This window comes from Echinops telfairi, unplaced genomic scaffold (assembly GCF_000313985.2).
Source record: "Echinops telfairi isolate 266 unplaced genomic scaffold, ASM31398v2 ScPeMD7_23;HRSCAF=83, whole genome shotgun sequence".
NCBI lineage: Eukaryota > Metazoa > Chordata > Mammalia > Afrosoricida > Tenrecidae > Echinops > Echinops telfairi.
In genome coordinates, this window is record NW_022103920.1 from 37833407 (window position 1) to 37850159 (window position 16753).

At 49.4% G+C, this 16753-nt stretch overlaps 1 protein-coding gene across 1 annotated transcript in view; it reads left to right on the top strand.

Moving 5' to 3' along the window:
• LAMB1 (laminin subunit beta 1) overlaps positions 1 to 16753 on the top strand; it is a 182265-nt gene that overhangs the window by 110728 nt on the left and 54784 nt on the right. The window contains exons 3-8 of the mRNA XM_013004629.2: positions 356 to 531; positions 2835 to 2970; positions 6634 to 6707; positions 10984 to 11172; positions 11263 to 11326; positions 15268 to 15470. Coding sequence (XP_012860083.1) covers positions 356 to 531; positions 2835 to 2970; positions 6634 to 6707; positions 10984 to 11172; positions 11263 to 11326; positions 15268 to 15470 — 842 coding nt within the window. The remainder of the gene's footprint in view (positions 1 to 355; positions 532 to 2834; positions 2971 to 6633; positions 6708 to 10983; positions 11173 to 11262; positions 11327 to 15267; positions 15471 to 16753) is intronic.

Here is a 16753-nt window from a genome sequence, read left to right on the forward strand (position 1 = left end):
GCCGCGAGCACGCGGGCTAGCTCGCGCGCGCCCACAGACGCGTGCCCGCGGCGTGGAGTGGCCAGCATCTCTGCGCCCTGCGCCCGGGCACGTCGAAGTGGCCGGTCTGCATAGGCACCCTGCGCGATGGGAGCTGCTCTCCCGGGCAGATCGGGGTGGACGCGGGCGTGGGTGGGTTTCCCACGCGTGGTGCTCTCGGCTGATGGACAAACGTAATGACGTGTCTATTTCTTCTCTGCCTTCCTCCCCCTCCCCCTGCCTTCTCTGATACTTGCACGCGCTTCTTTCTGCGTTCTTGGGAATCTGCCCCCACCCCCTTTGTTCTGACTCGCTCCCCTCTCGTGATCGCCTCCAGCCCTTTGCGGAGCCCGAGTGTGCGCGCAGGAACCGGAGTTCAGCTACGGCTGTGCCGAGGGCAGCTGCTACCCAGCCACGGGCGACCTTCTCATCGGCCGTGCGCAGAAGCTCTCGGTGACCTCGACGTGCGGGCTGAACAAGCCGGAGCCCTACTGCATCGTCAGCCACCTCCAGGTGAGGGCGGACTTGCGCCGCCTCCGCGCCAGACCTGAAGGGGCAGGCCCAGGGGACGCCGCGTCCTGCCAGCTATCCAGATAGGAAGCATGGCAAGCCTGGGAGCCCCAGGATTAGGCTGGCAGCACACCCTTTATCCAGATTCAGTTTGCACAGTTGCATCCGCCAAACATTTCCTGCCGCCCCCTCCTCTCCAGAGACAGACCTGACCCACGGGCTCCAAAAGCCCCTATTTTCCCCTTTAATGTGTTCTTTTTGGAAATGTACATTAAAAGCAGTTCCCCCACCCCTCCCCCTTTCCTGTACTAAACAGTGATCTTGGATTTCTCCCAGAATCTTATCGCTTGGGTAAAGGGTATGCAGCCGTGACAGACGCCTTGCAAGGTGACCTCAGTTACTGAACCGGGTTTTCTTTCCCTCCCTCCATTGAAGAGCAGGGACAGATGCTTAGTGGTTTCACAAGTATGCCCTCACTTTTTCAAACATGCTGGAGACTAGTGACATTTCAGGGTGTGAATTTACCAAGTCAAAATTGATTTTAAGAGAAGACACACCAAGGCTAAAGTATTCAGCATCCCTTCTCTGAAATTAAAAAGAGACTGGACATGTCTGGCCTCTAACTGAAGATGCTAAAGATCACATACAGGGCACGCCCCAGGCCAATTCCTCTAATTCTAGTCACTTTACCACCTGGATACCTGCGGTTTGCACAGGTGATACCTTAAAGTGAAGTCAGGTTTGCAACAGGTTAGGAAGAACCCATGCTGGAGAACTAATGAATTAAACTGAAGGAATGTGGTAAAGTGGATTCCTCTCATTTGCTTCCAGATTTATACAGAAATGTCTAGACGGCTTCCTCCTGATTAGAAAGGAGACTATAATTATACTGTTATTTTTTTTTAAGTTCTGGTAATTGTTCCCTAGCACTAGTAACCTTGACTACAAACTAATGAAGGCATTGATGTTATTGTCTAATATTAGCATTCAGCTTTTTATCTAATTTATTGTGAGACCATTCAAAGACCTAAACATCCTGTAATTGAATCACTCGATCATGAAACCAGCTTGGACCAGAGTTAGAATTAGACTGTCTCAAAAGCCAGTAGGGCAGGCACTCATGTTTTTATTGATTGGCCATGAAATTGGGGCATACGTCTCATTTTTTTACAGATACAAGGACCAAAAAGAAAAGACTGGTTAACTTGCCTCCAACATTTAATGGGTATAAAAATATGTAAACTCAGTGCTCCACCATGTTCCCTACTGGAGACCTTAAGTGCACAAATTAAACCAAAACAAAACCACGAATGCTTATCTAGCTGCCAAAGAGGTGATTCCAATTCATTGTGACCCTGTCGGATAGGGTGGAGCTGACCTTAGTGGTTCCCAAGAGTGTAAATCTTCGTGGAAGCAGCCAGCCTGGTCTTCTCCCTTGGTGGCTTGTGGATTCAGAGTGCTGACCTTGTGGTTGGTAGTCTGATGGGAAACCACTGCACCACCATGGCTCCTGTAGAACCTAGAGTGTCCCCTAATTTCACTTGGCAATCTACTTCTGAAAATTCAGTCCACTGAAACCTCTGTGGAGCATAGTTCTTTGGCACACACTGAGTCACCGTGAGTCAAGGTTGACTCAAAGGCACCTATTTTTGTTTCCTGATTCCAAGAATGCAGGTCCGTTTGGGGCTACCTTGGGTTATCCCTAGCTTATAATGGTCCCCCAAACTGCAGGGCAGCCTGGTAGCCCCTCCCCCAGATTTCCTGAGTGCTGTGTAGGTTAGCCTGCACGCCGCTGCCTCGGCTTCACTGAGCAGATTCGAAGCTAAGGATGCTTATTCTGTAAATCCCAAACCCTCTCTAAATGTTTCTGCCTAATGGTTCCTGCCGTTTTATCACAGTTCTAGAAAATCAGGTCAAATGTATTGCTCTCTCCCTCTTTTTTTTTCCTTTCATTTTCAGTTTCTTTATATCAGCAAAAATTCCCTAATACCACTTTTGCCTATAGAATAAGCTTCTCTCGTTATTTATTTAAGATTAAGATTCAAGCTTGGAAATAGGGTTTTGATTAATTAATAGCTTGTGGAAACAGTGCTCTTTTATTTTTGGCCTGGGATTTTCAGAGAGGAAGAACTTCTTTCCAGAGGTAGCTTCGACTTGATAAGTCAGCGGGGTCAGCTTGTGAGGGGGTAGGTGTGCCACATTCACTTGTCTTGAAACAAGTAGGTTGGCCTTTGATATTGCGGGCTTGAGTCCTTGTTGCACTGTGAGATTGTTTACCAGACTCATGAGACACACTTTGTTTTCAGGAGGATAAAAAATGCTTCATATGCAATTCACAAGACCCTTATCACGAGACACTTAATCCTGATAGTCATCTCATTGAAAATGTGGTCACTACCTTCGCTCCAAACCGCCTTAAGATATGGTGGCAATCGGAAAATGGTATGTAGTCGGTGTGGGAACAAGTTCGGTGGCATGTGGTTGGGCGGGGTTATGGGCTTGTGTGTGTATGTGTGTGTAAAATTACCGAGGAATCTCTGTCCTGTAATTATGGCCTTTGGCAGATTTATTGCCTGCGGCACCAAATTCTCCGGGTAAAATCTCATCGTTCTTCTTGAAGCATGCGCTTCCTCGAAGAAAGCAGTCTTTCATGCTAGCCCAGAAGGAGTGTTCCCTAGTTTTTATCCTGAGAGGGAGGGGGCTGGGGGAATGTGTCTGTTTGGAATGGGGGAGAAATCTGGGGAGGGTGTGGGAAGGGCCCTGTACTGTCTCTGGCCTTAATTCTTCTTCCGAAAAACATCGCATCTTTGATTTTGCTCAACCCCAAAGGAAAGGGCAGATGGACAGTTCCGCCGCCCCTTCCACGCAGTGAGAATCTGATACCGTCCGATGAATGAGCACCAGGATGTCAGTTTTTCAAAGACTGTCAACATGGGCGTGGCTCAAACTCTGCGCCTCGTGGTGGTTTGCATCCACCCCCTTGTCTTTTCTGTCATTTGGCTTTGCAGTTAATAAATTCACCAAATAGGCTAAGTTGCAATCACTGTGCACCTGAGCCTAGATTAATTTCACATTTGCTTCATACACAAACGCTGAAATGTGGGGACTGAAAGCATGGTGTGTTGGTTAATTAACAATGTACCATTACACTTGGTTTTTTGTTTTGTTTTTTAAATATGGGAAGGGATAAGGATCCCTCGACTGTACTAGAGCAAGCCCCACGCCTGGGACGCTCGTGGATGCCGGCACTCATTTCTCATTCTGCCAAGAGTAACATTGTTCAGTAGACTTCCTTGTGGTTGACTAATCAACTTCACGTGTTGCTGGAGAACCGTTGGTTCTTGTTGTTGGTAGATGTTGTCCAGTTGGTTCCAACTCACACCGACCCTGTTTACAACAGAACGAAACACCATCTGGTCCTGCACCATCCACACAATTGTTAGGTTTGCGTCCGTTTTTGAAGCCACTGTGTCAGTCCATCTTGTCGAGAGTCGGCTCCTCCTCCTTCACCGCCCTTGTGCTTTACCAAGCACGACATCCGTTTCTAGGACTGATCTGTCCTGTGGGCGTGTCTGAAGCATGTCAGACGAAGTCTTGAATCCATGCTTCTTAGGAGCATTCTGGCCGTACTTCTTCCAAGACAGCTTTGTTCATTCTTTTGTCAGTCCCGGGGGTTTCCCCATTCTTTGCCGCCACCACACGTCAAAAGTATCCATTCTTTGGTCGTCTTTATTCAATGTCCAGCCTTCACATGCAATGGCCATCTGTTTTGAGAGTTGACTCCTAGGGAGGGTTATTCATAGGTTGGCCTTGGGGGCCCTCAGACATGGTTGAGAAAGACTGATTGCTCGGGAAGCACATCATCTAGAGCAGCTTGGTCGGAAGTTGAGTGCGCAGCAGTGGTCTCTGTAAAGGTGCGCTCAAATCTCAGAGGCCTCCTGAAAGTGGCATAGAGCTTTCTGTGAACAGCGACAGGAGGATTTCCTGCTTCCCACAGTCTTCCAGTGAAACAGAAAGACCGTCAGAAGAAGAATGCCTGCAAAGTTCAGATCAAGACTGTTCCCGCTTCAATCAGTAGTCAGAAAAAGTTTTTCAAGGGCTGTAGTGCCTCGGGCAGTTTTCCTGAATTGTATCAGGAGCTAATTGACTTCTAGACCTTTGAATTCGTGGCACAAAAGGGACCTAGGGCCAGAAAGAAGGAATTTTCAAATAAGGGGGCTTTTGAGTTCCCAGCTGCTCTGCTGGGAGCCCTGGTGGAGTAATTAGGGGTTACGCATTGACCTGCTAACTGGAATGTCAGCAGTTGGAAGCTGCCCCCACCCCCCTTCACAGATGAGGCTTTCTACTCCTGTAAACAGAGGCACGGACACCCATGGGGGCAGTTCTACCCTGTCCTGTTGGGCCACTGTGAGTCAGAATCAACTTGATGGCAGTGGGTGAACTGCTTTATCAAAAGTGTTTGGATGAGATTAGTCAGCAGACAGATGGTTAGAATAGCCTGTCATCGCTCAGCTGTCTGGTCATTCACAAAGACTCTGCAAATCTGATTTCATGGATTCTCTGTGCTGTACATGTTGTGCCATACATCATGGCGCTGAATTACCAGTGCCCAGGCACAAAAGTGGCCATGCCGTGGCGTTTGTCCAGGTACTTTTAATTTACCCGTAATGCCGAGCCATGTCTAGGGTTGACACAGTCAAGTGTAGAAGAATTCTTTTTTTCTTTCACATTGTTTTGCTTCCCACATTATAACAAAAACAGCAGTCCTTCGCTGGGTGAGCAACTGTAAAATGAAATGCATTTGGAGTGACTATTGTGGTCTGTGGTTTTACAGGACCGAGAGGGCCCTCGCCCGGCTTTGTACTGTCCATTTTCCCCCTTATCTCTTCATTTTAAACAAATATTGCAGGTCTTTCAAAGCCTGGCAGAGGGGGTGGGACTGTGGCTTAGCTGACATTTTCACTCAAAAAGAGCAACACCCAGGATAGTTTTGTAAGACGATTCTATTTAAACAAATTAGATAAGGTTAATGAATATGGTGGTAATGTTTTTCTTTAGCATTCCAGCTAACTCATATCCGTTCCAGTGACCACTCCTCCCCCCCAGTAGATCTGGCAGTTGTCCAGCGGGAGGGTTTATGACAAAAGGTCCTACTGCTTTCCTGAAAGTACACCATCCTGTGACAGGATTGGTTCTGACACGTTCCCATCTGTCTTCTTGCAGCTAAGACTTCTTTTGCCCCGAGATGGAGAGAGGGAGACACTCGCTTTCTTAAACAGAAGAATTGCAGAATGGCTTCCATTATCCAATTGAGCTCAGCCCGAGGGCCCTAGGAATGGGGTGGGGACGATTTCTGTCCCTGGAATTCCAGTGGCCTCTTCAGTGTGTTAAAGCCAGGCTGGTTGACCCTGGGGCACGGTGCAAAGGCTCCTTTGTTTGTTCAGGCTCTGGCCTGAAAGGGGAGATGTTAGTATTTGTTCTAGGCCAGTTTATTTCTCTGACCCTCTTTTTGTCTCTCTGGCATTGTCTTTCACGTGTGGAAGTGCACTGGGGGGCATTTTTGAATTGGAATTGTAGCTGACGTGTGTGGTGGGCTCTCCTCCCCCCACCCCCCCCTTGCTGCTGCAACAGAAAAAAAAGGCATATTTGTGTCTCTACTGCAGGAGAATCTTGTCCCTAAGCTTCTGACTGCAAGCTGACCCCCCTACCGTGCACAGGAAGTATCTCCCCCCCCTCCCCTGGAAGGCACTTGGCTCTGAGGGTTGGGAAGCTGTTTCACTTCATCCTAAGCAAAGACGTCTTTCTTGACAGCAGCTGGAGGCACTCTGCCAGCCGTCTTGTTCTGGAGAGCAGTTTTACTACGTTGGGCTCCAGGATGATTTGGAGTCAACCAAAGGACTTGAGCTTCACCACCCGAATCGAGCCGGGCTTTTTTAATGATCTCACCTGTGGGTCTTCCGTGCCAGGTGGGATACAACAGGGGATTTCTAGGAAGACCCTGCCGAGCATTGAAGGAAACCGTTCCAACTGTGCCCCGCTGGTTCTGTTGGCCTTGCTGTTTCTTCTGTCATTCTTAAACCATGTTTTTTTTCTCATCGCCTCTAGGCATGGAAAATGTCACAATCCAGCTGGATCTGGAAGCCGAATTCCATTTCACTCATCTCATCATGACTTTCAAGGTAAAGAATCCATATCGTTCTCCCTGAGACACAGGGGAACACCGGGTACTTCAGTGGTCTCGTCGCCGTAAATTGGGTGGTGACACAGGACGGTGACATACGTGCTCTCTGTGTGCACGGGGAGAGCACCCCTCTGCTGAGGTAGTTCAGTTGCACCGTGAAGCTTTAATTCAAGAGCGTTTTGTATTTCCCCACGGAGAGAGGCAGCCTTGACTTGCTTCCAAACCACAGTAGAACATCTGGACAGTGAAGCCCTGCTGTTTATGTTCTAGTGCAGAGTCTGGTGACTGAAGAAGGAATCGTGTTATCTTTAGCTGGTAAGGCTTTGCAGAAGTTTTGCAAGAATGGTGTGACCAAGATAATGCGGCGACTCCTTCAATGTGGATTTTCGCATCTTTTTTTTCCCCTTTTAGAAATGTAACATGACTCTGAGTCTAGGGAATGTCTGTACAAAGTCCCTTTGTTTTCTTCTGCAGCAGCTGCCTGCTAATGACAGACTTCGCATGGCTTACAGTATATGTCAGTGCACATAAAACCCTTCATTTGCTTATTCCTTCTCAGATGGAAATTACTTTTGAATCATTTCTTTTTTTTTTCTCACCCCACCCCTGTGTTGGAGGTGTGGCCCGTCTCTACCCCCCTCTCAGGTTAGACACAACTCTGAGCAGTGGATTTCCCATAGGCGTAAGGAGTGTGGGTCAAAGGCTTACTTGTGTCCTCTGCTAATGCCTGTGAGGGGGGTTGGGGAGCAAAGATGGGTCTAGAAGCCAGAGAGGGACTAAGAGGGACGTTACTCAACTCCTGGACATCAACTCCATTCCCACTCAGAGCCACCGTATAGGACAGGGCAGAGCTGCCCCTGTGAGTTTCCGAGACTAACTCTTGGCGAGAGCATGAAGCTGATTGGCTAGCAGTCCACCAGGTCACGCACTACCTCGACGGGACTCTGGGAGGGACCTTGAGGTCGTGCAGTTCAGTCCTCTGCTCTTCATCACCGTGCCCACTGCCCACCCGTCACTGTGAGGGCAGCAAAGGTTCATGTGACTTTGATGCCGGGTAAAGATTGGTGGGGAGGACTTGCCTTGAATAGCTTATTCTTTGTCACGCGGCCCTTTCCCTCACTTAAAACCACACGCCCATCCTGGTGCTTAGAATTTACCATCAGCTGCACAGAGTCTCATGTTACACGGCACCTGAAAGTCCTCACCATGTTTTTTGTGGGGGCGGGCGGGCTGTGTTTTGGATATCATCTCTGTGCACATGAGCAGGTCTGCGCTCATTCATACTCAGAAGTCCTTTGGGTTTATACTCTAGTTGAGCACTCACTCATTCAAGGGAATGCAGCAGACCCACCTCAGTGCAGAAGGCTCAGTCGAGGTGGAGGTTGAACTGATCCATGAGCAATGGGTACAAGCTGTCAGAGTTCTGTTGATGGGAAGAAACTTGCCCTTTGGGTCCCAGCTTGTGCAAGAAGAGCATCTTTGGGTTAGACAGGCATGGGTGTGAACCCCCAAGCCTCTGACCATCCTGTGGCTTTCTCATTGATCCAGTGGAAACACTGTTGCTACTTCGTCTATGGGGTTGTGTGAAATAACTCCCTGTGCTGGAAGTAGGACTAACCTTGCTGCATGAATAGTTCTTATGTATGCTGATGTGTGACGTGTAATTGCTATGTGGATGACTGGTGCATAGCTAAATGTATCCAGCAACCTTCTGCATGCAAAAAAAAAAAAAACAGGTCTCCCTGCCCAGTGCAAGCCAGATGGGCCACTGCTCTCCGGGGACTTCCAGTTCTATAAAGAAGAAAGATACACTCGTAAACAGTGTATACTACCTGAAAGAATGTGCCAGCCGCTGTGGGAGATGTCCAGTGAATGGGCTGGACATTAGCACGAAGGAGGGTCAGATACAGTTTCTCCCTGGATGGCGAAGAAAGCCGCACGCACAAGGAGAGGACTAGGGTGGTATTTCCCTGGAGACAGGACACACAGAGCAAGATGTCTGAGAAGAGATGGGAGGAAGTGGTCTGCGATCAGCAGGGTTACTCGCGCTGGCCAGTTCGGCGTAGATGTGCTGCCAGCCTCCTCCATAGGTCTGCCTCAGGTGTAAGGAGACTGGGGAGATGGGGAGCGAACGTTAAAAAAGCAGACTCGTGCCCGCAGGACCTTGCTCCCTGCGGAGTGTGAGCTTTGTAGAACGTTTGGGAGCCATGGACTAGGAACTGAGAAGTAGGGAAAGAGCGAAGGGAGCCCAGAAGGAAAGAAGGAGGCTCTGGGGCCCAGAGAAGAAAAGGCAGGTTGGAAGGCTCTTGTTGAAGGGCTGAGGGAGGACGTGACTTGAGAGGCTGCTGTTTGGCCGGCTGTGACTCTCAGGTGACAAGGCACTTCCTCCTGCAACTCCCGGGTGCCAGCAGTTTTACTTGGAGAGGTTTTTCCGATCACACCTCCCTCCCTTTTTGCCGTACTCTGAGACCTGCTGCTGCAGCTGCTGCCTTCGGGAGTCAGTGCTCCAAGGAGCTCCTGTTTTCTAAAGCCTTCGAACCAAAGGCCGGACCACGGATTGGGAAGGACGCCCCTTGAAAAGATTAGCAGCAGAACAACAGACGGAAAAGTAGAGAAATGTATGAATCAAAGAGTACCTAGATGTCCAGGCTGGGTCAGTAGCAGGGTGGGGATACCACTGAGAGTGTCCAGAACAGGAAAGGAACTAAAGCTAGGCGTGTGGAGGAAGAACACGTAACTGGTTCTTATCTGCATTTGTCATGGCATTGGTTGATCACCCGCTGGCTAGGGTTTCTTGGGCTAGCAGATCTCTCAGTATCTGTACAGTCTGTCTGTAGAATAGCCAGGTGTTTCAAAACTCATGACTCTTTTATTTATTATAACTTCCGAGGCATCTTTGCAGAAACTGAGACTGAAGGAGTTTGAGGAATAATGAAAGACTTTTGTTCTTTAGGTAACATGTGGCCCCGTTTCCACAGGAAGTTGGATAGCTCATCAATGCCCTTTGGGACTTGGATCTTTCCAGAAGGGCAGGAGAAGGAAGCGCAGCCAGGACTGGCTCAAACGTGCTTCCTCTCAACTCCCTTTTGGCCTAGAGATACCCGCCAAGGAGTCCCTCCCCCATCGCTCTCCTGGTCCCCCCTCAGTCCTATTGGGATTGAGTTTGGCATGTGCAGTTGGCATGTGCGGCCCCGTGTATTTATTCCTTTCCCCCTTGAAAATTCTCGCCACATACCCTCTTAGGCTTAATGAAGTGCTGTTTCTTTATATTCCCCACTCGGTTCACATTCAAGAGCATGAGCAGTTAGTCAGTGAGGAAGTCAAGGGCTCCATTGCAGTGTGAGCTCCCGTTTTTCTTAATCCTTAACTCCCTAAGGGCGGCAGTGGTCGTCTGGAAGAGAAGTGTGGATTTGAGCATGTGCTGCTTGCTCTCAGAGTTCCATCAAGAAGTGCTTGGCATTGACAAGTCGCGGTCTTGTTCAAGTTCTGGTTTCCAGGTCCGTCTAACGCTTTTGCTCTCCTTTCTCTGTAGCCTGGCTTCCACTTCCCACCATGCACTCGCCGTGTTCAGCAGTAACGCAGCATTTGCCCGTCTGCCTATTTTGGGTGCTCATTCTGCCTCACCTTTCCACCGGGGCCTACCCACAGCACCCTCCTAAATCCCCACCCTGCCCTGCTCGTCTGAATCCCTCATTTTCTACCTGCTCATCAGCACCCACATCTGTCTTCCCCCTGCTTTGAGTCAGCGAGGGAACAACATAGATCGGGTCATATTTGGGCGGGGGCAGGGGTAGCTTCAAAAAGTTCCTGGAAAAATGGAATTACGAGATCATGGGGTTTTTCCATGCAATTTCTCGAAGCCCCCTCATAGACCCCTGTCTGGTACCACGTAGGGAATCATTGAGTGATGAGATAAGCGGACTAAGGACTTGGGCACTCATCAGCCATATTGCCGGTGTGATGGCTAAAGTATACCGACGTGTTTGCTACCAAGGCCTGTCTGCTTACAGTCAGCTTCTAAAGAGAAGCAGGGCTTGGCTCACTCATTGGGTCGGGTGGGAGAAAGTGCAAAACTCGGAGGCTAGTCACTTTCTTTGCTGAAAGAGGCTTCGCGGAACAGCCTGAAGCATTTGATATCCAGCCACCGTCTGAAATGCCAACCCCATGCAGTCAGGGCCCGCGGCACACCGTTGAGTGGTCATTTCTTATGAAACCTTGAAAATACAGATCGCGGATGGAAAACACCAACTGTGACTTTTCCTCCCCGCCCCCAGACTTTCCGGCCAGCCGCCATGCTGATCGAACGCTCGTCCGACTTTGGGAAGACGTGGGGTGTGTACAGATACTTCGCCTACGACTGTGAGAGCTCATTTCCGGGCATTTCCACTGGCCCCATGAAGAAAGTCGATGACATAATTTGTGACTCCCGGTATTCTGACATTGAACCCTCAACGGAAGGAGAGGTTTGTGTTTAGTTTTTAATGGCCTGCTTGCAAAGGGACCTTTGGATCATTGCAAAAATGCCACTTGCTCTTCTTTCTGTCTCTTTGTAGGTGATCTTCCGGGCTTTAGATCCTGCTTTCAGAATAGAAGACCCGTACAGCCCCCGGATCCAGAGTAAGCTTGCTTTTAAATCAAAGTGTTGATGGGCAGCAGCAGTCCAGGAGGCACTGTGCCCATCACCCTCCCCGGAGTGGAAATCTTAGGTGCTAGCCACCCCCCACCCCACCCCCAAGCGTTGTCGTCCTTCTTTAGGACCCTACGCGATGCCCTTGCCATAAGTACTAATCCAAGTCCTCCCTGCTTGGGAACAATGTGGATCAGGAGAAAGATTGTGTTGGGCTGCCAGCCCCAAGGCGAGCAGGTGAAAACCACCAGCCGCTCCATGGGAGAAGGACAAGGTTTCAATCCCATGAAAAGTCCCGGTCTCAGAAACCCAGAGTGTCTCGCAGGGGTGCTGTGAGTCGGAATCCACTTGATGGCGGTGAGCTTGTTGCAGTTGAAAGTCCTCACTGGGGTCGGAAGCAGCATGTGTGAGAGTTAAAGATTGATGAGCACGCGGGTAATGTCTGTGGTCATAATACTGCATTTTATTGCTCGGTATATTCTTGTCTGGATGAAGCTGTTGGAAAAAAAGTAGCCCCCGCCCCAAGACAGTGATTTGAATAAGATAGATGTCTCTGGTTCCTTTATAAAATTATGCAGAGGGATTTCCAGCGAGCTCTGGTGGTGTCATGAGTTGAGCGTTGGACAGCTAACTGAAAGGTCGGCAGTTTGATCTCACAGCCATTCCACCAGAGAAAGCTGTGGCAGCCTGCTTCTGTACAGGTGTACAGCCTCGGAACCCCCATGGGGCTGTTCCTCTCTGTCCTGTGAGTCAGAATCGGCCCTGCGGCCATTCCTGCCATCGGTTCCCTGGAGTTTGCCAGGCGTCTTCTGCCTTTGGAGCCTTCATTCACGTGATCAGAGCTACACTGCCACGTCCTTCCTCGTTCCACCCGTGGGCAGTGGAACCTGGCGGGCAAGCAGATTCCCTCTAAAGGGGAGACCCGGAAGCTGCTCCCATCTCTTTCTGCACGAGGTGATGGCCAATCTCTAGCCAGGTGGCCAGGCCCTCAGCGAAAAGTGTTGGGCGTTCTTACTGCTCCAGGAAGATGGGGAGAAATCCTGCAGCCATGCTCAGGAGAGCGAGGTCTGTGTTTCTGTTTGACAGATGACTCAGCTGCGGCTCAGAGCGCGCGGGTCACAGGTGTACGGGGATGGGGCTATAAATGGCAGAGTGAGATCTTGACCCCCCTATGTTCTGAACCTCAGGCCAGAGCTCTCTGGGTTATCGCAGAATGACATTTTTATTTGGGGAGGCAGACTGTGCAGTGGCTGAAAGAATGGATTTTAGAATCAAACAGACCTGGCTTTGAATACCGTTTTTTCACTTATTGTGTCCAGGTGATTGTCAACAAGCAATTAAGCTTATCCCACCCCTATCCCCCCGCTTCTTTCTTTCTTAAGCCGTGGTGCCTCTTCTGTAAGATTCGGAATTTTGCCCTTAGCATCTTTCTGGAGGGGAAATGTTTTAATAGATGCACACCATCTATCAAAGTGCCTAGCATATAAAAGCCCAACTCACTGCCATCGAGTAGATGACTCACAGAGACCCTATAGGGCAGGGTAGAACTGCCCGTCAGTCTCCAAGGCTCGTTAACAGGAATAGTAGAAAGCTCAGCCTGTCTCCGGAGGAGCTGCTGGTGGTTTCGAACTGCTGACCCTGTGGACCACAGCCCAACCCGTAACCACTACTGCCACTGGGCTCCTCTCCTGCTATCGAGTCATGGCTGACTCATAGCAACCCCCTGTGGGTTTCAGAGACTCTTAGAAAGCCCAGTCTTTCTCCCTGGGAGCTCCTTCTTGGTTTTGAACTTCAGACCATGCAGATCACTGCCTATCGTGAAACCACTGTGCCAGCAGGGCAGAGCTTCTCTGGCACATGACACAGTGCTCAGTCCATGGAAGCCGCCACTAGTTGTTGGCATTGACACCATCCCCTGTGCATAGGTCATGAGGAGCAGTGATCCTGTATGCCGAGTGCACAGGCGGCCTGGCCGGCCTCCTCCCCTGCTCTCGGTGCAGTTGGTCCGAGGAGGAGGGGCTGGCCTGGTTTCCCCTCTGCCTTTCTGGTGGTCAGAGCTTGGCTGTATAACCAAGACCTTGTGGAATGCTATGAAGCTTGAAAAAGAAGCCGGGAAGAAGTCCAGGGAATATTTCCAGCAAAGTGCCCCTTCCCCACTTAATTTTACACTTGACCCAGTCTCTGGTCCATAATTCTCCCCTTCCCTCTGTCACAAAACAGATGTGTGTTTTTTAAATTATTTCTCATTTTATGGGGAGCTCTTACAGATGTCATAACACTCCATAATTCAAATAGGTCAAGCAGAGTTGTACCATTGCAACTACAATCAGTTTCAAAACATTATCATTCTTAAACTCATTGATATCAGCTCCCATGTATCCCCTCACTGCCTCCCCCTCCCCCCAACAAAACAGATATTGAATGACATGTCCAGTCCACTGCCAGCTTCTGAGTGACTCAAAGCCCCTTTGGGAGAAGTGCTCACACCGGGACCATGGCAAAACCCCCCTTTAGTACCTTTACAACTACGTCACCATCTCCTTTTCAGGATAAATTGGTGGGACTTGAACGGTATGTCTCGCCTTTGTTATCCTTGCATCCCCCCTGGTGGGTTGGCTTGGGAAAGGTGTTTCGGCCAAAGGAGAATGAGTCCATTCTAGCCGGTCATGCCTTGGATTTGCTTGGTAAGCAAGGGAACCACGTCTTATGTGAGGTCGTCATTGGCACCTCTGAGAAGTGAACTTCCCCCTTGGAGGGTCAGTGTGTGCGGGGAGCCGGGTCGTTGTCTTGAATGTCGTGCACCATGGAGGGGGAGAGTGGCATGAGCATATTTGCCCTTTCTGCGAGCTGCCCCAACGATCAGTTCAAGGGTTTCTAAACACTCCAGCTGCCCGTCAATAGCCGCTTGTGCTCGCTTTTGTGCAGGAGGATCTGGGCTGGGCGGGGGGAAATGTTGGCATGCAGAAAGCCTATTCAGCTAAGTAGCACCACGGTTTCTCTGTCGCTCTTTTGATTTTGCTGAGAGCCTAACTTCAATGCCTGGAATATCTCTGTCAGCCCACAGCCACGGTCATAGCTGTAAGTTCTGCGTGTATTATAAGTATTTAAAATGACCTTTGGAACTGTCTGATCTATTTAGGTCACTACCCTATTGTCTTGGGTTGCAAATCATTAGCACGCATCAGCATAACTGAACATAAAGCTTAGAAGCAACTTGTGGTTTCTGAGCCTTTTGGCTTCCACTTCAGCAAGAGCAACTTGGTAATGAATGAAAACACCAGTGGGGAAGGTTGAGTGGCTCCTGGTCTATCAGGTGACTGCAGACTGTAATAGATAGCCCAAGTTCAGGCCAAAGTGGGGGTCGGCAGAAGGAAAAGTAAGATCAGTGAAACAGACCCACAACTCACTTTAGGGAAAAAAATGTTGCCCCAACTCCCTAGCACTAAGCTCTTTTATCCTTAGACCGTTAAAGTGGCAACACTTTGTATAGCTGTCATCGAGAATCGTCGAAGGAAATGTTAACTCTAATTCTTTCCTTGGATTGTAGCTTTTCTGTAGTGTTAAATCTATTTCAGTAACTTGGATTTCCTTTCAGGGGTGAGAACTTTCAGATGACATTATCTTCCTCACCAGAAATAGATGCTGCAGATTGCTCTGGGAACCAGCAGGCGCTGTAGTAGGGGCAGTCTAGTCTTAACGGTTTCCCCACTTCCCGCCCTCCCCCTAGAACACTGGCTGCAAACAAATCACCGGGGAATGGCCACGTGATGTTAAGCTCTAATATTCCAGACAGCTGCGGTCACACATGTGCTGGGAAACTTGACGGAAGCCCATTTTTAGCCAGGCCGTCCCATAAAGAGAGATGCCATTATGTCATTGTAAAAGCCCTCCTCTTTGACCGGACTTCTCCTCCTCTTGATGCCCATCACAGATCTGTTGAAGATCACCAACTTGAGAATCAAGTTCGTCAAACTTCATACCCTGGGAGATAACCTCTTGGACTCCAGAATGGAGATCAGGGAGAAGTACTACTACGCCGTGTATGACATGGTGGTTCGAGGCAATTGCTTCTGCTACGGCCATGCCAGTGAATGTGCCCCTGTGGATGGGCTCCGAGAAGATGTGGAAGGCATGGTAAGCCGGTGCCCCGTGAGGGTTTCCACATTACACGAGGGGTTCTTAACAGCCAGTGGCAGCCAGTCTGGCCTGAGACTTCCCACATTTTGGAGGGTTTCTGGTTCCCAGATGGACATCTCGCCCCCCTCGTGCTTGGTCCTCAATCCTCGATGTTCCCTTTGGCAAGTCTCTTGGGATCCGAGAATGTCGGGGCTGCTCATTTCGTCAACACTGTGTTAACTTTTGGAACTTGTTGCTAAAGTTGATATTTTAATCGAGGATTACACGGTTGTCTAAATAACTGTCTGCCTTTCCATGAGGGGAGATTAGAAACCACAAGCATTCCAGGCTTCCCGCTAGAAGGCATGAGTCAGCCCCCACCCTAAGAAACTGGAAATCTCACCCCAGACCCAGCACATGTGTCTCGCGATCAAGCAGACTCTCCATCTCCTTTGCTTCAGAATTCCATTCCTGCCCCGTCTGTGGGCTGTGGTTTCTAATCATGTACCTTTTTAAAAAATCCTGGATTTGAATGGTTTGCCAGGTGGGTAGAACATTATTCGAGTGCTGTACCAGACTCTCGATGAATTCCTAGCTACTCATAGAACGTGAAAACCAAACAGGTTTTCACCTAAACCTGACCAGGTTGGAGGAGACCAGGACCAGTGACTAAGTAATTTGGCAAAACCCCACAAAAACCGAAAACCTCAAAGCACACTGCCATTGAGTCGATGCTGACCTGTGGATTTCCGAGACTAGCTCTTAAAGGAGTAGGCAATCTAATCTTTCTCCCTCTCCCTCATAGTACTTGGTGGCACTCTGCAGGCCAAAGCCTAGCACAGTGCTCCACCAGGGCCCCTACTTTGCCACAGGGAAGATCAGTATCCGATCTTAAGGTGGGAACTGGACTCCCGCTCTTCAGACTCCCCAAGTATTGTTCCCACCAAACGATACAGCTTCCTTTTCACTTTGCTGACCAATTTTTATTGTAGATGACGTAACACTGGCCATTTTATGCATCCCAGTGGCACTTGATGACATTGACACTTGTAGCCATCATCCTTACCTGTTCTCAGAATTTTTCATCACTCTAAACGTAAGCTCTCTACCCATTAATTAAAAAAAACCTGTTAGATCTCTCGTGGGAGAGATATACCTTGGTCCTTGGCTTTGCGCGAGAAAGAATTCACACCAAAGCCTGGGTTGTGCACCAAGTGGGTTTATAGAGGATAGAAGCTGCACAAATGCATGGGACTGTGGCCCTGCTGTGCTGCACTGTGTAGCAGCCCCTGGGAGAGAGG